The sequence below is a fragment of the Ascaphus truei genome, chromosome 21 (genome assembly GCF_040206685.1).
Source record: "Ascaphus truei isolate aAscTru1 chromosome 21, aAscTru1.hap1, whole genome shotgun sequence".
Classification (NCBI taxonomy): Eukaryota; Metazoa; Chordata; class Amphibia; order Anura; family Ascaphidae; genus Ascaphus; species Ascaphus truei.
In genome coordinates this window covers 16,463,388-16,485,773 of record NC_134503.1, presented here as the reverse complement: position 1 = coordinate 16,485,773, position 22,386 = coordinate 16,463,388, and the positions used below count along the sequence as shown (strand labels likewise).

The 22,386-nt window shown below is 46.4% G+C and overlaps 1 protein-coding gene across 2 annotated transcripts in view; it reads right to left on the bottom strand.

The window, feature by feature from the left end:
• The window catches only part of NOXA1 (NADPH oxidase activator 1), a 39,950-nt gene extending 17,885 nt beyond the window's left edge, over nucleotides 1-22,065 (bottom strand). Inside the window, exons 1-11 of one of the 2 annotated variants that reach the window (XM_075579138.1) lie at nucleotides 21,730-22,065; nucleotides 19,155-19,237; nucleotides 11,137-11,245; nucleotides 10,104-10,241; nucleotides 8,363-8,470; nucleotides 7,352-7,411; nucleotides 4,390-4,427; nucleotides 4,020-4,158; nucleotides 3,412-3,471; nucleotides 2,357-2,455; nucleotides 1,777-1,845 (exon numbers count right to left, since the gene is read on the bottom strand). In XM_075579138.1, the coding sequence (XP_075435253.1) occupies nucleotides 1,777-1,845; nucleotides 2,357-2,455; nucleotides 3,412-3,471; nucleotides 4,020-4,158; nucleotides 4,390-4,427; nucleotides 7,352-7,411; nucleotides 8,363-8,470; nucleotides 10,104-10,241; nucleotides 11,137-11,245; nucleotides 19,155-19,237; nucleotides 21,730-22,029 (1,203 nt within the window). In that variant the 5' untranslated portion in view covers nucleotides 22,030-22,065. The remainder of the gene's footprint in view (nucleotides 1-1,776; nucleotides 1,846-2,356; nucleotides 2,456-3,411; nucleotides 3,472-4,019; nucleotides 4,159-4,389; nucleotides 4,428-7,351; nucleotides 7,412-8,362; nucleotides 8,471-10,103; nucleotides 10,242-11,136; nucleotides 11,246-19,154; nucleotides 19,238-21,729) is intronic. The other variant, XM_075579137.1, reaches the window with a different exon arrangement.
• Between the last annotated feature and the right edge of the window lie 321 nt (nucleotides 22,066-22,386).

Below are 22,386 nucleotides of genomic sequence, written 5' to 3'. Positions count from 1 at the left end.
TGTGGAGAGCAGTGGGCATATGTATTGTCATAATTTATGTATGGGGCATTTCCCCCCCCCTCCTCCGTGCGTCCGTCCCCCTGCTGGTTCGGCTGGTGGCCCCCCCGTTCCCCGTGACTCCCCCCCCCCCGTTCCCTGTGACTCGCGCTCCCCCCCCCCCCCGGCGCCCGCTTGGTCCCCCGATGTGCCGTCCTGCTGAGTGAGGCGTGCAGGCGGCTGCAGGAAGCGCCCTGTGTGGGCCTAAGACTCGCGCTCCCCCCCCCCCCCCGGCGCCCGCTCGATGTGGCGTCTGGCCTGAGCGGCGGTAGGAAGCGCCCTGTGTGTGTGGGCCTGAGGCTGAGGCGGGATGCGCAGTAGGCCTGAGGCTGAGGCGGGACGCGCAGTGGGCCTGAGGCTGAGGCGGGACGCACAGTGACTTACCTGAGCGGGTGGTAGCGCCGGGGAGGTAAGGGAGCGGCTGGGGTAGGAGGGCCGCGCTTCCCGTCCGGAGCCAGTGCAGGACGGCGCACGTGAGGGGGGGGGAGGGGGGCGGACAGAGGGTGTGTGTGTGTGTGTATAGAGCTGCTGTGTTGTGTGTGTGTGTGTGTGTGTGTATATAGAGCTGCTGTGTTGTGTGTGTGTGTGTGTGTGTGTGTGTGTGTGTGTATAGAGCTGCTGTGTTGTGTGTGTGTGTGTGTATAGAGCTGCTGTGTTGTGTGTGTGTGTGTGTATAGAGCTGCTGTGTTGTGTGCGTGTGTAGAGCTGCTGTGTTGTGTGTGTGTGTGTGTATAGAGCTGCTGTGTTGTGTGTGTGTGTGTGTGTGTGTGGGCCGTCACTCCACCTCAGGCCAATGAGAGGTGTGCGGGGGCGGGCGACCCAAGGGACCAATGAGATTTCCCCTAGGGACACCGGACATCCAGGCAGGCAAACATACAGTGCTTTCACTAATATAGTATAAGATTACGCATTTACATCCCGGGCAACGCCGGGTCTCTCAGCTAGTACCAATATAAAGTACAAGTTCAAAGGAGCTCCTGGCCGAAACGCGTAGGAGTGGGTGCTGTAGGCAGGATCCCCTGGTCTGTCCCCTGCCAAGGACACGTAACTATTTCTGAGCTTTTGCTCCTTGCTTCCACATGATCTTGCCATGTGTCTGACGTTAGGTGATGTATGACTAAGTGTATATTGGTCATTGAAGTGTGCTTTTCTAGGCTATATATCTTTTTGGCCTTATCATGTATTGCTGCACTGTGTTACTAAAGACTATCCCAGAGTATTTATGGGGATGAGTATGCTTTGATATTATGTGATTTGACCATTTGGCCATAAGCAACTTCACTTTTTTCATCTCAGCCCTTTGTCTAAACTACCATCCTTCACCTTGTCAGGTACACTTAAGTGCATTATCTGTCTGATTGGACACGGTTTCCTCCTATTTGGATCTAACTGTTGGAGGATTTATGTCAAGTATTACATACAGGGGATCCATGCCTTTGTTTTAACTATTCTCTGCTTTCTTTTATATTTTTGTTCTGTGACAGCTGTTCAATAAAGATTATGTGAACTTGTACTTTATATTGGTATACTAGAGTGCTTTTGTTTGGGGCTTTTTCTTTCTCCTATTATATATCTATATATATATATTCAAATACCCACACTTAAAAAAAATTGGTCTCTGTTTAGAAGAGTTCTGATACAGTGATAATATATATATATAAATATATATATATTCAGAATAACAATGTGAACCTAGTGACGAATAAGTTACAGTCTTACTGCTGTACAATATCACGGTACCTTAAAGGGCTCTGGGGGGATCCCTCGTGGGTTGGGGAGGTAGCCCATCCAGATTTGGCACTGGGTTTCCTACAATACACAATAAATAGTCAAAATGTTTATATTGAGCTTCCCTATGACAAGCATTGTATCCCTGTGGACTATCCCTGATGCGTGCTGTACAGAACCATTAGTGGTCACAGCTTAACCTATTCACTTTTGTAACAATAAGTAGTGCACAGCTTCGTAATGTTTCTCAGCACTACATGGGGTTAACATTTTACTGCCCGGATATGTTAGCAAAGCAACACACAAAAGGGTTAAGGTACTAAGACCATACTTACTAAATGATGCTAAGCTTCATCGCACCTTAGATCCCAATCACTTGAGTAGACCTTAAGTTATACGAAGGATGATTTTAGTGCAACATGCACTTTTGCTCAGTGTAGCCTGGATTCACTAAATGGTGCTAACCTTTAGCACGCCTTAACTCCTGTGTCAAAGTCAAATGAAAGCATAGCACCCTTTAGTGAATCTGGGCCTTTGTCTCGGTTTTGTTTATGCCTAAAACCTGCAACGTTTGTTCCCCAAGATTCTGTACCCTGCTGTAACTGCGGGGGCTGCTCCCCAAGGTTCTTTCAATGTTCGGCCTTGTAGGAGGCATCTTCATGGGTGGCAGAGGGATCCCATTATTAATTTTCTGTGGGAAAGAGAAATGGATAACGTGCCTTAGGAGAGAAAAAGAAACCTGAAGATCGTGACCATAATTATTACATAGTTACACAGTTACATAGTTACAAAGTTACATAGTTACAAAGTTACAAAGTTATATACTGTAGTAGATGAGGTTCAATAAAGACATACGCCCATCAAGTTCATCCTATGTTAAATTAAACGACAGATACTTTATCCTATATTTGTACTTCCAGTATATTGATTGTGGTTTTGAACTTTAGCTTTTAAGATGCTTTAGGGGTGCTACTGATACATAGTTTCCATATAAATTTTATTTTAGGACTTCATTATATGCCGGTGCTTATGTTAGCGGCCCCAGGAATATGAGTCGGCTTTGCCAGGATCTCAGTTCCACAAGTCACGATACAAAACACGTCACCCTCCTCATACGTTTCATGTTCATCTGGGTTGCGTGTCTTTGCAGGACAAGTGCATTGCACCAAGTAACGATGGAAACGACAAGAATTGTTAAAAACTGAAGCTCGATTACGAGGTTATGCTACAGGTGCAGAGAAATAGGTTTGGGTATGAATCCAATGTACATAGACATGTGGCTTTAATTGCAGCACCAAACCAATGGGGGGTGGGGGCTTAGATAAGGGCCTACAAAGAATAGGAAACATTATAAATGTGGCATAAGACCACTTGCACTAAATCACCGATCTAACCCCCGGCAGCCATGTGGCCCCTCTGGCCACTGATGGGTTAATATAGTAGCCATGTTACCAGGTGTTGTGTAACAAGAAGCTATGGTCAAGTGGCTACCCAACGTGACATTACCTTGTGGTCACGCGTGTTAAGCGACTATACCCTTTTCAGGGATAAACAAGTTTAGGGCTTGAGGAAGCTGTCATTGGTCATATTATGGCATTGCCCTCAAGTAAGGTACCACTGAAGTCAGCTACCTCTGCGGTCACTCACCTTCATGTCTGCTTTGGGTGCGTTGACCGGCTCCAGAAGGTAGGTTGGAATGAGAATTTTCTAGCAAATACAAATGGTTAAAGAACAAAAAGTTGAACATTGTGGAAAAGTGAGAACATCCTGTCCATGTGGAGGTCGCCATGTTTTTAAAAAAAAGATAAAATACAGTAGGCGTCTGTAGAACTTCCTACTGGTATTGCACATCCAACGACCAGGTGAAAACAGTATATACACCGAGTGATACAGCCTGAATTGTACAGAACTTTACAAGAAAGGGTTTCCAATCATTCAATGACGATGCTTTGTGTATCTGTTGGAAACCAAAAACTTGACTAGGCCGTAAGGTGGTTTATTGCTTAGCACTGTAAATATAAACATGTGTATTACAGAGGAAGCAGTCATGATAAAGACTCTTCATCTTTGTGAAATTATTAAGTTGAGTTACATAGTAGACGAGGTTGCAAAATTACGTGTCCATCAAGTTCAACCTATGCTAAATTTAGATGACAGATACTTTATCCTATATTTGTATTTACAGTTTATTGATCCAGAGGAAGGCAAACACAAAACCCCAGTGACACATCAGCCAGTGCTTTGGGTGAACTTACCTGGCCATCGTGAATAGCAGTTGCCCAGTCCCCCTCTTTGTTCAGGACAAACAGGACACTGTTCGCCTTGATGGCCACTTCATTTGACTTCTCTGGGTAATAATGTTCCACAACGCGGTGGTATCCTGCGTCCCGGCCCCTATGGGGGGCAAAAAAAAAGCAATTGCGCTGAAACTTGTTCGTTTTACATTGTGTGATGAATGCTTCACTGTGAGAAGAAAGGTTCATTATAATGACCTCTTATTAAAGTAACAGAGAGGCCAGGCACACCGTCTACAATGTTCATTACGATGGAAGCATGTTCCCTTTGTAGGCCATGTAAAGAGAGAAAGACTCCCCAGTGTGCACAGCAGAGATAATGAATACTTACTGCATGGCTTCCCGGCACGGCTCATAAAATGCTGGTTTCTGTACAAAGAGAAAAGTTCATTTTGATCGAAATCTGGCAAGTAAGTGAAGCCAAACCCAAGTTACTGGTCCCATCAGCACCAGGGGATGAGACGCCTGCGCAGATGGATACAGCATAAAAGGCCCCGGGCTCAGCTAGCACTCGGTCTATGTAGCTGCACTAATGGTGAGTCTTTTATTGAATCTCGCAGTCCTACCAATTGCTACATAGCAAACTTACAAAAAAGAATATAGACAGATGGAGAGGAAATTCTAGTAGCCACTTTGGTCCTCTACAATATTACATAGTTACATATTGAGATCTTTTATTGGATACATATGAGTTCTTGATACTATTGCTGTTGTGAAAAATGAACTTTCAAAACTCTTCTATAGAGAAATCTTGTATGTTGAAGTCTCAAAAGCGTGTGTACGTCATCAATAAAGATGTTCCCAACACCTCAATATGAAACGTACAAAATGACCAGGCACCACACTTACTCGGCAGCGCTCTCCATAAGACACCTTCCAGCACAGCCAGGTAAATCTAACCTTTTAAGGCCCATTCAAGTGAAGGTGTCTTATGGAGGAGCACGTCTTAGCAAATATGGTCCGTAATGTTTAAACAGAAGAGGAAGTAGTGGCAGCACCTCACTAAATTAGTATAGGTAAGATATTTAAAAAAAATTTTTTTTTATAGAAGTGCTTCCATGCGAGAACTAAAGAGGTGTGTGTGTATATATGTATATGTGTATGTATATATACAACATATATATATATATATATATATATATATATACATAAGACACACAGATGAAAAGAACATAGACAATCCCCTTAGTAGCACTCTAAATTACACCTAAACTAATCTATAAGATAAAGATGGTTAAAAAGAAACAGATGCTCCGCCAATTCAGAAAAAATGAACAAGATTTTATTAATTAAACAACAAGACACACTAACTTAAAAACATAAAAATACTAAAGACAGCCTATGAAAATATATATGTATCAAAAATATAAAGAGAGGACTACTAATCAAACACTTTCAGTATTACAAAGAGAAAAAAGAAAAACTAAAATGTGTCTAAATAAAGTTTAAATAATGACAACAAAGTAGTTTAGTCTAACATAATAGGCAATACAAAATATATTCCCACTGACATATGCATGAAAGAATAATAAATCATTGCGTTGGAAAAAGTATATAGTTTCCTGTTATAAGCAGACTTTGGAAACACATCCTGTACAATCAATATGGACACAAACTCTACACAATCTAGCTGCAGCTGAGTATTACCCTCCTCTTACTGTTTGGGCATTACCTGTCCTTGCAGTGCAGTGCACTTTGTGGTGTTTTCAATATGTACAGGAAAATAAGAACAAAGCTGGAACTAATTACTTTACCATCTATAAAACACTGCACGCCTTCACTTTAAATTTTACCACTCCAGGAAGAAGCCCACTCAAGGTGAAACATGTTGAGTGTTTACTTTACTACAGCCTTTATGTAATCTTCTATTTTGAGGGACTTATGATGGATCTGATGCAGCATTTTGGACTTTATTTTTTGTTCCTGTTATAAGCAGACTTTGGAAACACATCCTGTACAATCAATATGGACACAAACTCTACACAATCTAGCTGCAGCTGAGTATTACCCTCCTCTTACTGTTTGGGCATTACCTGTCCTTGCAGTGCAGTGCACTTTGTGGTGTTTTCAATATGTATGACTCTGTTTGCTAATATGTCTTTATTAGTCATATTTTTCTTTATCTGCTGCATCAGTTCTCATTGATTTCATTTTGGGGAAATGCTGTTCAGGGTATAACTATTATTATTGTTATATTATTTTTCCCTGGTTGCTTTATTTCTTTTTTCCCCCTCTGTTTTTGGTATACATACTTATTTTTCCTGGCTATATACTGGGTCATTGACTATATACTTTTTCCAACGCAATGATTTATTATTCTTTCATGCATATGTCAGTGGGAATATATTTTGTATTGCCTATTATGTTAGACTAAACTACTTTGTTGTCATTATTTAAACTTTATTTCGACACATTTTAGTTTTTCTTTTTTCTCTTTGTAATACTGAAAGTGTTTGATTAGTAGTCCTCTCTTTATATTTTTGATACATATATATTTTCATAGGCTGTCTTTAGTATTTTTATGTTTTTAAGTTAGTGTGTCTTGTTGTTTAATTAATAAAATCTTGTTCATTTTTTCTGAATTGGCGGAGCATCTGTTTCTTTTTAACCATCTTTATCTTATAGATTAGTTTAGGTGTAATTTAGAGTGCTACTAAGGGGATTGTCTATGTTCTTTTCATCTGTGTGTCTTATATAGTTTTCACTATCCCCTAGCACCATCAGGTCCTATTTAATTTATATACTGACTTTAATTGGGGTATATATTTTATTTTACCCTTATAGTTAGTTTTATTAAAGGGCTTGAGTTAACCTTATATATTATGTGTTGAGCAACTTCTCCTTTTGAGTGTTCTATATATATATACATATATATATTTTTTATATATATATATATATATATATATATATATATATATATATATATATATATATATACACATACATACATACATACATACATACATGTTTTAAGATATGGTGGGTGAAAAAGGCAACAAGAAACCACCGTATTGCATATAGCAAATAAAAAGATCACTTGTGAGCACATTCACATGTCTTAGGCAGGTCTGCAACCCCGTCTTTCACCATTATCACCCAGAATACAGTGTTTCCACTGCAGCAAGGGATTCTGGGAAATTACATGCAAATGAGCACACGTGTCACCTTTTGTCAGACAAAAAATATATATATATTATTATATATACATACACACATACATATATACACAGGCACACAGAAACAACATAGCTATTAATATGTGTGTAAGCCTCACCATAAATGGGATCCCTTACCTGCGGCCGGAGAGGCGCAAATCCACTAAATTCATCATTGGGAACAACAGAGGATATAACCTGTGCAATCAAAAGAGGACGGTGATCGTTATTCAGTTACTCAGCGGGCCCCAGTAATAGGTGCAGCTCAAACAAAACTCCCAGCAGTGTTTACCAAGATCTCCTCATCCTGAATAATTCCACGGAAATCCCCCGTATCACGTTAGCATTCACCTTGCATGCAAATAATAGCTACCCGCCACACACACACTTACAATGAGATGCCCATGGCCGAGGCATTTACTCCCGTTTCCTCTTCCTGCCTTCCAACACATCCCTTAGAAGACTGTAATCTCTACGGGGCTTTGTATTTGTGGTGCATCGTTCAGTGTCTGGTCTATCACTCTACTACAGGCGCGATCCTCTGACTATTCATTACGAACAGCTGTTATCCACTAAAAGAGGCTCTTATTCCTAGCCAGCTAGCTAACGGTATATTTTCGCTGCTAGACCACTTTTAGCACTTGTAAGGGTCAGCTGCCCCTCCGTTTTGCTTACTAGGGCACTACAACAACTATACTATTGTTTAGAGCTAACTTAGCGACCCCCACCTTTCGTGTAACGGCCCAGGAGACATTATTATTTAATGATCAGCTGGTGCAGTCCTGCGCTGCTGCTCCCCACTGCAAACGCTTTGCATCTGACCTCCATATATTTTATTATGTTATAAGAGAGAGAGAGAGAGAGAGAGAGAGAGAGAGAGAGAGAGAGAGAGAGAGAGAGAGAGAGAGAGAGAGAGAGAGAGAGAGAGAGAGAGAGAGAGAGAGAGAGAGAGAGAGAGAGAGAGAGAGAGAGAGAGAGAGAGAGAGAGAGAGAGAGAGAGAGAGAGAGATTCTATTGTACATTAAAATACAGCCGCGGTTTGGATCCGTTCGCCAGTGTAAGAGTTACATTTGGGGATGATTCATCGAGACTGCATTTAAAAACTCCTATTAGCCATCACAGGTATAATATTCCTTCCTGTTTATCTACCTTTGGCTTCCCCAAGAAGTCCTTGGAATTTAGTTGCTCCACTTCCTGCTTTCGCGGCCTGAAAAGTTCCCCGTCGGGTACGTGCACTGGCTGCAGGAGAACGTGTCTCTGTGGGAGGGAATACATGTATATTCTGTAATCAAGCAGTGCCCCAGGAATGTGATGACCTATCAGGAAATGTCAGCTTGTTTATAGAAGCAGCAGGGACAAAGAGGGAAATCAGCATGCTTCTTAACCACTTGCGTGCCCTATGCACGTACATTGTACGTCCTGAGGGCTGGCACCATGTAGGTGAGGTGTGGGCAACTCCAGTCATCAAGGGCCATCAACAGGTCAGGTTTTCGGGTCTTCGACTGAGCCACCTGTGCTGAAGCAGGGATATCCTGAAAACCTGACCCGTTGATGGCCTTTGAGGACTGGAGTTGCCCACTCCTGATGTACCAGTAGGCTCTTACGGTACAACGCGTATGTCATGGCTTTTTCCTTGTTACCGAGGTGACGGAGCAATCACATAGGTATTGCGGTCCCTCCGGCGCTCAAGGGGTTAACCCTTCTGTCGCCAAAGAGAGTTGTACTAAAGGCAATTGTGAAGCAGAGCAGCGAGGAAAGATGGCCACTCTGCACAAATGTATGAAGTTGCTTTGCCCCATGTCCACCGGTTTGCGATAAGGGGAGGGCATAAAGCAGGGGTTACCTGGCGCGCAAAATCTGACGAGGTGGGTCATGATGTGCGTCTACCTCGTTAATGCTGGTTAACGCTAGAAAGAACGCAGAAAATATTGCGTGTGTTAAAGAGAAAACGGGTTACCGTTGTTTTCAGTGGAGCCACGGTATTTCCTGCCAAAAATATTGAGGCAGCGTCAACTCATCACATCGCGTTAACAGGTGCAATAAAGCCTGCTATATCTGTATGTCATGACCGGAATGAAAATACCCAGCATCCCACAATGTTCAGCAGTAGGATCAGTTACTACAGAGATTCAAAATAGTGCAATATGTCTAAATGAATACAGCAATCTGAGCAGGAATCATGAATGGGAACTCACATTATCCCAGTGGTATTACAGCCTGTATTTGGCAATAGATGTGGTGGGTAGATTCAGCAATGTGCAGGGGGGTCTGGCTTGTACACACTCCCAGATGATAGCAGGACGAACCCTCAATGGAAATAGTCTTTTTTTCCATTTCCATTGAGGGTTCGTCCTGCTATCATCTGGGAGTGTGTACAAGCCAGACCCCCCTGCACATTGCTGAATCTACCCACCACATCTATTGCCAAATACAGGCTGTAATACCACTGGGATAATGTGAGTTCCCATTCATGATTCCTGCTCAGATTGCTGTATTCATTCAGACATATTGCACTATTTTGTTATTCTTTCCCTTACATGTTTATGGTGATACCTGCGCTCCCCACAAGTTTCTCCACACCATTCTAAATAGGAGAAAACTGGATCTTCTCCTAAGAGGGTTGAGCAGCAAAGTTTGCCATTTTTCTTAATATTTGAGCACTCTAGTAAATTATCACAATATTTGAGATTCATATGTATATTTTCACCTTCACAAGTAGCGCCTCACAATTTTTGTTTATTACTACAGAGATTCATCCAGGTGCTGATCTATAACCAAAGAGTTGGGACTCTCTGTCTTAGTGACGGCAAAATGGCAGATGGGTGAGTGATATTTATACACACCACGGTAGAAGCAAAGTGCATCTACTGCGTATAGCTTCTCCTCTCACCTGAACGTGGTCCAGCGCAACGTCTAGTCTGTCATTCTTGCCGTCCCCTGGCAGCCAGTTGAGAGCTTCCTTCAGCTTCTCCTCCGCACTTTGCCACTTCTCCAGATAACACAGCATTACTGCAGAGTTATACAGCACCTGCAAAGCAGCCACAACGGATCTGTATCGCAAACGCACATAGCGATAACTACTGGAGAGGACCCATGATGCATCTTCTCGCCATTTTTATAGACTCGGAAAAGCCGCGTGGAACAACATGTTATAGACACATTCTGCCAAACATAAACTAAAACACTTGGGTTTCTCTGACAACCAAGTTCTTTCAAGCTTTTGGCTGTTTCCTACGTTAAAAGAGCGATCCAAGCAGGCGATTTCTCTTTTTATTACATAGTAGGAATGATGCAGCGGGTTTCTGGAGCTGAACACCATTCGTTCCCGCTCCGGCGCCCCGCTGCTTCCGTAGATACGGACCTCCGTATGGGGTGAAAGTCGCAGCTCTGGATGGGTTTTAACGTTTAAAGCTCCCGCGTCACATGGGCCAATAAGAGGCCGGACCTGATGACATCACAACTTCCTATTGGCCCGCAGGGCGCGAGAACTTTGAAAATTACTTGAAACCCTGCTAGCCGAGCGGATCGGCTACTGGCAGCCCCTACGGAGGTAAGTATCTCTGGAAGCGCGGGGTCCCCGGAAATGAAATTAATGGGGTTCAGCTCCGGAGACCCCGTGCATCAATCTGTTAAATTTTAATTTATTTTTTTAAATGCTCAAAAAAAATAAATCGCCCGCTTGGATTTCCTGTTTATACATGTATGTAACTTGTAATGTCAACTTTACTTTGTGCCCAGGACATACTTGACAATGAGAGGCAACACTCAATGTATTTTTCCTGGTAATATATTTTATAAATAAACATCCCCAAGATTTAACCTATTAAACCCTGGCATTAGTTGGCTGTGTCCTTCAGTGGTAATGCACCCTCAGGGTCCTTTTTTTTGGGCACTGCGCCCACCCACGTACGCAGCTGTCCTACCTCCCAGTTGTAAAGGAGGTGCCTCAGTCCCAGCTGCTTGTAGTCTATGACGCTGTTGTCCCTCAGTTGCGCCAGGGCCAGGTGAAGGTCACTCAATGCTTTCTCATACCTAGGGAGCAGAGGAGGATTAAGAGAAACCAACTTTCCAATGGATTTGTGTTATGTGGGTGTCTGTTTTACAGAACACAACAGAAATGATTGCATCAATCCCTCCCAAAATATGTGCATTGAAAATGTGACATTGGATAGATATCATGATTTCTATGCAGTGTAACCCCCTGCGGGACGAGCTCACACATGGTCACCCTGCCCCCTGGCAGGTTCCTCTCAAATGTGCTCTGGACATGTGACTGTGATGGACAGGGCTCGACAAATTCTAAAAAATACAACTCGCCCAAAAACAAAAGTCATTCGACCCTCCCCCCCAAAAAAAAACTCTCACCCCCCCCCCTACTTTACCCACTCGCGAGTCTTACCTGCAGCGGGGTGTGGCGGCGTCTCCCATCATTCTCCTGCGTCTCCCCTGCCACTTCGATTGTCTCCCCTGCAGCTCGTGGGAAAATGGCAGCGCGGCGGCGAATGACGCTGCGTTGCCATGACATCGGGACGCTATACGTGACGTCACGCGGTGTCAAGTTGTCATGGCAACTCGTTTGACGCCACGCAGCCATTTTCACAGGAAGCTGCAGGGGAAGACACTCGAAGTGGCAGGGGAGAAGCAGGAGAATGACGCGAGACACTGCACCACGCCGCCGCAGGTAACACTCAACCGCGGGCAAAATGCACTCGCCCCAGGCGAGGGGGCAAGTACATTTGATGAGCCCTGCTGATGGACATGAGAGCAGCCAATAATAACGGCTGCGGAAGAGCAGTGACTATGAGGGAAAGCAACCTTTTAAAAAGAGGGGGCGGCCATGTCATATTACATCTGCGCGGACCTGAGTGTGACCAGGTTCGTTCGAGGTCCGCTGAGTGTGCACGTAGTAACAGGAGCTGAGAGCTACAGTTTCAGAGTGGATAAGAGATCGCGCATCGCTGGAGGGGACCCTCACTGGCTATAAAGACACCGCGGTATTGAAGCACCTTTTTGAAGAGCAGGCCTGCAGCATGTTCCGTACACAGCGTGCCGGCTCCACCATTAGCCAACATACCCAGGATTGGGTGTCTACTGCACCACTGACACCGACTCACACCCGCACAGCGCTGTTTGGGGATTGTGTAGTATATGTTTACAGTGTGTAGTGACCCTCTGAGGAGGATCACAGGGTGCCTGTGTTTAACAAGTGTATAGTAAACCAAGTGAATTACCCACACTGTGCTTGTATTATTCCAGCCGTCTGACCGAACGACATGTGTGGTCCAGTAAACAGTTACCAGGGACTCACCAATGAGCCCAGACATTTCAAAGCGGAAACCGGGGCACATTCAAATATTTTTTTCAATGACATCACTTGTAAATAAATATTACAATGGTATTTGTGTAATAACGCCCCCTTTATGCTGTATTATTGATTGTGCTTCCAGTACAGTGCATGGCTGTATTACATATAGCTACCGGTAATTAGAGTTTACCAATATCGTTAAAATGTTTACTCTTCGACACGATCGATCACATTAAAGCAGGGAAAAGCTAAAAACCCGGAAATTTGAACAGGAAAATTGTCCGGGCGCTTAATGGAAATTCAGGATTGTCCCTGCTTAATTGAGACGTTCGGTCACCCTAAACACATATGAAAAGGAGTGTGAGGGAATAATGCTTTTAAATGACTGGTGGGCTCTCTTCACAAATAGCCCCTATTACATCAATAGTATTTTCTCTGTTGTCAATAACGAACTATACTTTCCTTTGACAATCTAATTATTCCACAGTTTGTAGCACCAAGGTTCAGATCCACGAAGCTCTGGTAAATCAGGGCACATGTATACAATGTATAACCCTGCTCACTTAATGTAACTATGTATTTGTAACCATGTATCTCTCATCATAACTCTATGATACAAACAAACACAAACACGGACCTGTGATTTTGTGGTCATGCCTTGAAGGGGCTCACAGGCTTACAATGCTTTGGGCAAAGTGTTAAACTAAATGACCCTTTTATTCAAGAGATATATAGGTATTTCACTGTGTATTTTTGCCATTGGATGTAGCACTGGGCTCTGTTTGTGTTTGTTTGTATTATATATTGCCATGCCCAGTAGCACTCCATTTCTGGTATTTATATGCATATATATATATTTTTTGTGGTAATTTTTGGGGCTTAAATATGAGCTTACTGGGTATTTGTGTGTCATAACTCTATGCCCAGGATATACTTGAAAACGAGCGGTAACTCTCAATGTATTACTTCCTGGTAAAACATTGTATAAGTAAATAAGTAACGTGACATAATGGTCCCTGACTTAACAAGATATCCCAAAAGCTAATGATATGCAAAAACAACGGCATTTCTACATCTCATTAGCACATCGGCCTATTGCTGCAGAACATTGCGCTTTCTACCAGTAACGTGACCAAAAGTACGTCTTAGCGTGACTCTGATTCGGACGCTGAAATACAGCAGGGCCCCGGGTATACGGCGGGTTCCGTTCCATGGGCCCGCCGTATAGTGAAAATCGCCGTAAAGCGGATCCGGCGATTTTCACTTCTGCGCATGCGCAAACCGGCATTTTTGCCGTTCTGCGCATGTGCAACCTATGGTATGCGCGCGCAACCTGCGGTCTGCGCATGCGCGCCGGGCACACCCGCCCTTTCTGCGCATGCGCGATTTTCAAAACCAACATGACGGCCCTCTTCTCGGTGCGGATCGCCGAGAAGCGGGGCCCTGCTGTAGATATTTAGCTCAAGTTGGGAAAGAGCAGAGAGGGAAAGAACGCTATATTAGCTCACTCCTGCCTAGCTGTGGCCTTACACTTATCCAGACCCTGGAACAGCCCTATTTCAAGGTCTGGATGTGAGTGATGCCAAGTTTAGCTGTGACATAATGAACATAGCTTTAGGTCACCGCCTAAAGCGTAACAGATTTTTGTGGTTGTGATAACGCCTCATTTGCATGTTAGTATCCTTAACGTCCGTTATAGTTACTGCTATGTTCTTTCCCGGGAGAAAACTTTGCTTAATGTTATGTTATTGTCCTTAGATCTGGGCCATAGAGGCATTAAAAAGACAAATGATTAATTCCATTTGTAATCCGAGGGGAGCTGGAGCAGAAATATTCACAGAGTGAAAGAACTGGTTCTTACACCATGTAACCTGGAAACCTGGCTGGCTCATACTTATCAGTATGGCAGCAACGCCTTAAGAAAACAAGTCAGGAAGGTCACAGAGACACAAATAAGGAGTAAAGTTATAAACATCATGATAGATAGAGACAGAGATAACACACACACACACACACACACACACACACACACACACACACACACACACACACACACACACACACACACACACACACACACACACACACATATATCTCTCTTAAGAATGGGAACCCTACTTTAATTCTCCTTAAAGGTTCAGTCCCACCTAGCTGACCTGTGAATGCTGACTGATTTTGTGCGAGTCTCACTGATTTGTGTCATAAACATCCATTGAACCGCCCTAATAAAAATCAGTTCTTTTCCATTAAAAGGCATTTTGGGGGGCCGGAACCTCCAAATCTCACCAATTTTAGTCCTTAAAAAGGTTGACGTCTTTCTTAGACAGTGGTAACTTCGAAATGTGTACTTGGTACCGTTTTATAAAAAGTAATCAAACAAGGTTTTCCGTTACAACAGGGCCTCTAGTAACTGCTAGAGAAGCTGAAGTTGTTACTAGGGTGACGATTCATTGTCAATTCCGAAAGCGGCTCTGTAAGTGACGAGGGCAGAGGTATGCAAATGGAGACTGTTTTAGGGTGACATTATATCTTGGCTTTATTGAGCCCGTCTCCTTTATCCAGGCAAAACATACAAAACCAACAAAATAACAAACCCCTATTCCTTTGTAAGGGCTAACTTACTTCCCCAAACCCTATCTGCAGGACTGGAGGGATATTCCCATTACCAGCCTATCGCCCCAAAGTCTCAGTCTCTGGCAGGTTCCTGGGTCCTCTGTGTCCAGGAAATATAGGTCTCTGGGTGTCTGGATCTCAGCACAGCATTTGTGCTCAAGACAGTGTCTGTGTGCAGGCTTCTCTGCTCTCCTTCTGTCAGCCCAAATGTGAGCTAAGGAATCCCTCTCCTGTTTCTCACATCTGACTTTTTACAGAGCTCTCATTAGTCCAGGTGGAGACTTGTTAATTGAGTGGCTGCAATTAACTATCTCTCTGCTGGCTTCTCAGAGCTCTGAGGTTGCTTTATTTAAACAGGGATACGTCCCTTTTACAGGACAATTGTAAGAAAGAGACTAGGCAAAGACCAGGGCAGAAAAGCCTAACTTCTGATTACAATGTGGTCATGAAATTCGCAGTTTTCATTTCTTAATCCTATCACTGCTTTGGTGCTATGTGGGACCTCACATTTGTTGAGTAGTTAAAGCCACAATCCCGAGTCCATTATAACTGATCCATGGTTCGTGATCTCCAGGGATCCAGATATTTGTAGGGGTACATGTACATTCAAAATATATGTACTTAGAGCAGGGTTTCCCAAACTTTTTTTTCCGTGACCCGTTTTTTTTTTAACTTCTCCTTTGTGACCCACTAAAAATGTTATCGCCTATACTGGCCTATAGGGCCTGCACAGACACACACACAGCCACTGATACACACACACACACACACACACACGCACGCACGCAAACACACACACACACACACACAGCCACTGATACACACACACACACACAGACACAGACACTGATACACACACAGACACTGATACACACACAGACACTGATACACACACACACACACACACACACACACAGACACTGATACACACACACACACACACACAGACACTGATACACACACACACACACCCAGACACTGATACACACACACACACAGCCACTGATACACACACACACAGCCACTGATACACACACACACACACACACAGCCACTGATACACACACACACACACACAGCCACTGATACACACACACAGCCACTGATACACACACACACACACACACACACACAGCCACTGATACACACACACACACAGCCACTGATACACACACACACACTGATACTGATACACACACACTGATACTGATACACACACACTGATACTGATACACACACACTGATACTGATACACACACACTGATACTGATACACACACACTGATACTGATACACACACACTGATACAGATACACACACACTGATACACACACAGATACACACACACACACACACACACTCGCTCTCCCCTATACGCACACAGACACAAACAGTGAATTACAGGCAATGACGGATGTGGGTGGGTGGGAGGAGGGGGCCAGGGACTGGGTGGGAGGAGGGGGCCAGGGACTTTGGAGGGGGCCAGGGACTGGGTGGGTGGGGCCAGGGACTGGGTGGGTGGGGCCAGGGACTGGGTGGAGGGGGCCAGGGACTGGGTGGGTGGAGGGGGCCAGGGACTGGGTGGGTGGAGGGGGCCAGGGACTGGGTGGGTGGAGGGGGCCAGGGACTGGGTGGGTGGAGGGGGCCAGGGACTGGGTGGGTGGAGGGGGCCAGGGACTGGGTGGGTGGAGGGGGCCAGGGACTGGGTGGGTGGAGGGGGCCAGGGACTGGGTGGGTGGAGGGGGCCAGGGACTGGGTGATGGCCAGGGACTGGGTTGGGTGGGTTGGAGGGGGCCAGGGACACTTTGGGTGGAGGGGGCCAGGGACTTGGAGGGAGGGGGTCAGGGACTTGGAGGGTGGAGGGGGCCAGGGACTGGGTGGGTGGAGGGGGCCAGGGACTGGGTGGGTGGAGGGGGTCAGGGACTCACACACACACACACACAGCCACTGATACACACACAGCCACTGATACACACACACACAGCCACTGATACACACACACACACACACACACACAGCCACTGATACACACACACACACACACAGCCACTGATACACACACACACAGCCACTGATACACACACACAGCCACTGATACACACACACAGCCTCTGATACTGATACACACACACACACACACACACACACTGATACTGATACACACACACACTGATACACACACACTGATACTGATACACACACACTGATACACACACAGACACACACACACACACAGATACAGATAAACACACACTCGCTCTCCCCTATACGCACACAGACACAAACAGTGAATTACAGGCAATGACGGATGTGGGTGGGTGGGAGGATGGGGCCAGGGACTGGATGGGTGGGAGGAGGGGGCCAGGGACTTTGGAGGGGGCCAGGGACTGGGTGGATGGAGGGGGCCAGGGACTGGGTGGGTGGAAGGGGCCGGGGACTGGGTGAGTGGAGGGGGCCAGGGACCCTTGGAGGGGGCCAGGGACTGGGTATGGGGGCCAGGGACTGGGTGGACGTGGGACTTGAGGGGGCCAGGGACCTTGGAGGGGGCCAGGGACTTGGAGGGGGCCACGGGGTGGGTGGAGGGGGCCAGGGACTGGGTGGGTGGGTGGAGGGGGCCAGGGACGTTGGAGGGGGCCAGGGACTGGGTGGGTGGAGGGGGCCAGGGACTGGGTTGGGTGGGTTGGAGGGGGCCAGGGACTGGGTGGGTGGAGGGGGCCAGGGACTGGGTGGGTGGAGGGGGCCAGGGACTGGGTGGGTGGAGGGGGCCAGGGACTGGGTGGGTTGGTGGGTGGAGGGGGACAGGGACTAGGAGGGGGCCAGGGACTGGGTTGGTGGGTGGAAAGGGGCAAGGGACTGGGTGGGTGGAGGGGGCAAGGGACTGGGTTGGAGGGGGCCAGGGACTGGGTGGGTGGGTGGAGGGGGCCAGGGCCAGGAGTGGGCCAGGGACTGGGAGGGTGGGTGGAGGGGGCCAGGGACTGGGTGGGTGGGTGGAGGGGGCCAGGGACTGTGGGAGACAGTGACTGGGTGGGAGAGAGTCACTGGGTGACAGTGACTGGGTGGGGTGACTTACCTTGCTGCCGGACGCTTTCCCCTGCGACCCCCGAAATTCCCTTGCTGCCCGGGACGGGAGGTGGGCTTGGGGGCACGGGAGATGGGCTCGGAGGGGGTGCCATGGGAGGTGAGCTCGGGAAGCTGGCTGCGGGGGGAAGCGGGCCGCAGTAGGAGCTAGTACTTCCCCCTCCGTCCCACGTTGGGAGTGGGGGGGAGGAAGGGAGCGGGCCCTGCTTGCCCTGCGCATGCGCGCGGGACCGCGGGGGGAAACGCCGCCATTTTTTTAACTTGAGCGGGCGAGCGGGCGGGCGAGCGGGCGAGCGGGCGAGCGGGCGAGCGGGCGGGCGGGTGGGGGGCCCCCGTGAGGGGCGCCCATGGCCCACTGTGACGGTCTAGGATGTTTGGCCTCACACCCTCGTCAATGTCCCTTGCGGACGCCAGTCCAAGTCCCACATGCGCCATCTTTAAATGTACCGCACGGCGGGGGCAGCCATGTGGGACAGGGCGCACAGGACTCGGGTGTTTAAATATGGCGCTGGGGTTGGGGTACTCACGGCAAAAATTCAAGTGGCGAGGTGCCCGGGGGTGAGGGGGGGATTGAGTGAGAGAGGGGGAGGGCGGGGATTGAGTGAGGAGGAGGGGGGATTGAGTGAGAGAGGGGGAGGGCGGGGATTGAGTGAGGAGGAGGGGGGATTGAGTGAGAGAGGGGGGAGTTTGGGTGAGAGAGATGGGGGATTGAGTGAGCGAGAGGGGTGTTGAGAGAGCGGGGGAGATTGAGTGGGAGAGGGGGGATTGAGTGGGAGAGGGGGGTTGAGTGAGAGAGGGGGATTGAGTGAGGGGGATTGAGTGAGAGAGGGGGATTGAGTGAGAAAGGAGGGAGGATTGAATGAGAGAGATGGGGGGGGGATTGAGTGAGAGAGGAGGATGGGGGGGGGGGGGGTTACAGTAAAAATTAAAATAAAGGATTACTTACTTCTCTAGCTGGAAATATATATAACTCCGCTGGAAAAAGCCAACAGCCAGAAAGTGGTCCTTGATGATTGACTTATTATAAGCCTGAGAGGAAACACATGGAAAAAGATAAACCTCAGGGTACAGTAAGTTAAAGGAAAGACAGAATAATGGATGGTAGACTTTACAAACAGGCTTAGGGTGGGCATGAGAGAAGTTTTATGGTAGGGCTCTTTAACTAGAGGGGCCAGATCTAACAAAAAAAAAAGGAGGTAGAAGGGCCAGAGGAGAATAACCATGTAATTTGGGATACTTTTCAAAATTTCTAATGATTATACTTCAAGGTTTTGCAAGAATTGGAAACACAAGAACCATATGTTAGCATTACATACAAGTGGTCATCATTAGCTGCCTGAGCAGCTGCAATAAATCTAGGTGGAGCAGAGAGCCTAAGGGCCACTTGGCATGCAGGCAGCCAGTTGTAGAGCCCGGTCCGTATGTATGTATGAGTGTATGTATGAGTGTATGTATGTATGTATGTATGTACTGTATGTCTTTATTTCTGTAGTGCTGTCTATGGACATAGCGCTTCATAGCGCTTCATAGCAGTGACACGTGTGACATCATAATATAACACATCATGGGAATCAGCGCTTCAAACATCCAAGTAACGTTAGAAAAAGGAGTCCCTGCCCCGAAGAGCTTACAATCTAAGTGCGGTTTAATGGCGTTAGGAGTGAATGAGCCAGATTTACTAAGCAGAGGGTAAAATGTTTGTCTGTCTGTCTGTGAAGATTTGGTGAAGAGGCCTAAGGATGTGTCCTTTAATCTTCAACTGAAATAACCAATGAAGGGGAAGTCTTAAAAGCAGCAATTCCCCCCACTCACCAACCCACCCATATACATCATTTTTTCTACCATACCTGAACAGGGGGGTCCACAGTAGCCCACCCGTGCTCACCCCTTTAAACCAGGGAACTGTCCGGTTCCTAATAGAAGCGGCAACATCATCTTCCTACTGGCCTTCGGATCGTGCCCTGACCGTGCGGCCATTTTGTGTCCGGTGCACAGATGTTCTCGCCAGGAACCAGGGAACCCATGAAGCAGTTCCTGGGCCCAGGGGGAATATTGAGTATTGTGTACTGCTTCTTTACACCAATGCATTGAATTCTATGGGTATTATCCGCCAGAAACGGCCCGAGCTGCCTCACTGGCAGATATAGAATTACCCACTCATTGTGAGTCAACAAAATGATTTTACTTCTTTACAAGCAAAACAGCTATAATTCTCCGCAGAAATGATGCGCGTGTAAATTCAGTCACAGACGTGCTTGAAACAGCCGTCCCCGCGGATCGCGGTTTGCTTATTTTTGCATGTTTTTATTTACTTTCAGAGATCTCTCCGAGTTCTCGCCCTTTCCGACGTTGTTTATGTTTTACTAAATACGCCTCTCTGTTCAGAAAATAGAAGCATTTGAAATATTAAACAAAACGTCTCAGATTCACTAAACGGTGCTAAGCTTTAGCACATCTTAAAGCGGCAATCCATGCAGTTTCTTCATTTTTTTTTAAAAAACATTGGGTTGAAGGAGGGGGTTTCCTGAGCTGAACCCCGTTATTTTCAGCTCCGGGGAACCCTTGCTTCCAGAGATACAGACCTCCGTAGGGGGGGGGGGGTGCCGGTAGCCCCTCCGCTCGGCTAGCAGGGATCACATTACGGCGGAGTTTCAAAGCTCCCGCCCCCCCTGCGGGCCAATAGGAAGTCGTGACATCATCACCTTCGGCTTCCTATCGGCCCGCGTCACGCAGGAGCTTTACATTTTAAATACCCCAGCTAGCTCAGCCGGAGCGGCTACCGACACCACCTACGGAGGTGAGGATCTCCGGAAACAGGGGGTGCCCGGACCATAAATGAACGGGGGTTCAGCTCCGGACACCCCCTGCTTCAAACCTATGTTAAAAAAAAAAATAGCATTAACACGGCATGGATTGCCTCTTTCACTCCTATTCAGTAATGCCAGCGGGATACTGTATGCGATTATGTCATTACCCACTATATCAAATTATTGTGTTTTCTCTTCTCTCCCCTTTCTCCCCTTTCCCTGGATATATGCGCCATGAGACTCTTCTACAATGCGTCAGAAAGGACCTGGAAAATCCTTTTTATATCTTCGGCTGCAGATTCAGGACTTTTGCTTTTGGAAATATTTTCCCTAACACTTGTGTATGTTTTGAATGAACACCCTGCAATGTCACATATGTAAACACTAGATTGTCACCCATTTTCTAAATACGAGTCCCTTATTTACAATGGTTAGCGCCGATCCCTACCTTTCCCTATAAGCTAATGCCTGCCGTATTCCACAGCCTGGGACACAGTGCATAGCCAGTAAACCTAGTGCAAAAAGTCACGCACGTGCAAGCCACTTTCAGAGACTGGAATAGCGAGTTTAGATCAATGTGGCCCATTTCCTAGAACTTTTGGTGCCAGAACCATTCTGCACAGATCGATCGAAATGGAGGCGTAACGAATCTCAGGCAGGTCCGTCCATCTCTGTGAATAGCAGGGTAAAGAGGCCTGCGCACACGGCTCTTACCTCCAAGGCTTCCTGCAGCTCCCCTTTCAGAAGATGAATGCAGCCAATGTTGAACCAAATCTTTGAGGGAGGATCCTCAATGCTCGTGAAGTTCTTCAAAGCCAAATCAAAATCCTTCTTTTCTGCTGCTAAAACTCCTTCGTGCCAGAACTTCACTACATCTTTGTATGGCATCCTGCACTTCTGGGAATAACTAAAAAAACAAAAACAAACAAGTGCTTCCACCACCAGTGATCTGGTAGGGATGAGCGCTCCTACCTGAATAATCTCTTTTTGGCAAGGTACTGGCTCAGGTGACATAAAGCAGAGTGTATGGGCAAATCAGTGTCTACCAGGAAGTGCTCAGTACTTGTGTCTTTCTCTGCCTCCTCCCTTCTATCTCATTCCTTTGCACTTGCTCTGCTTTTAATGACACAGTATGCTGTGCAACACACAAATTCCTGGGTTGCATCTTGCACGGCAACACCCATCTGCACGTATGTTTAGAAAGGTGGGAAGGAAGCATACAAGTCCCTGAAATGTAATACACAAAGATTGTTATTCTTGCCTTGGTGTTATTTCCCCAGTTTTCAGTTGCTCTGGTCATGAGTTTCAAATGAGAGAAGTGTTTTTTAGAAGAGAAGGAGGGAGGGAGGGAGACACTGAACCTGAAAGACA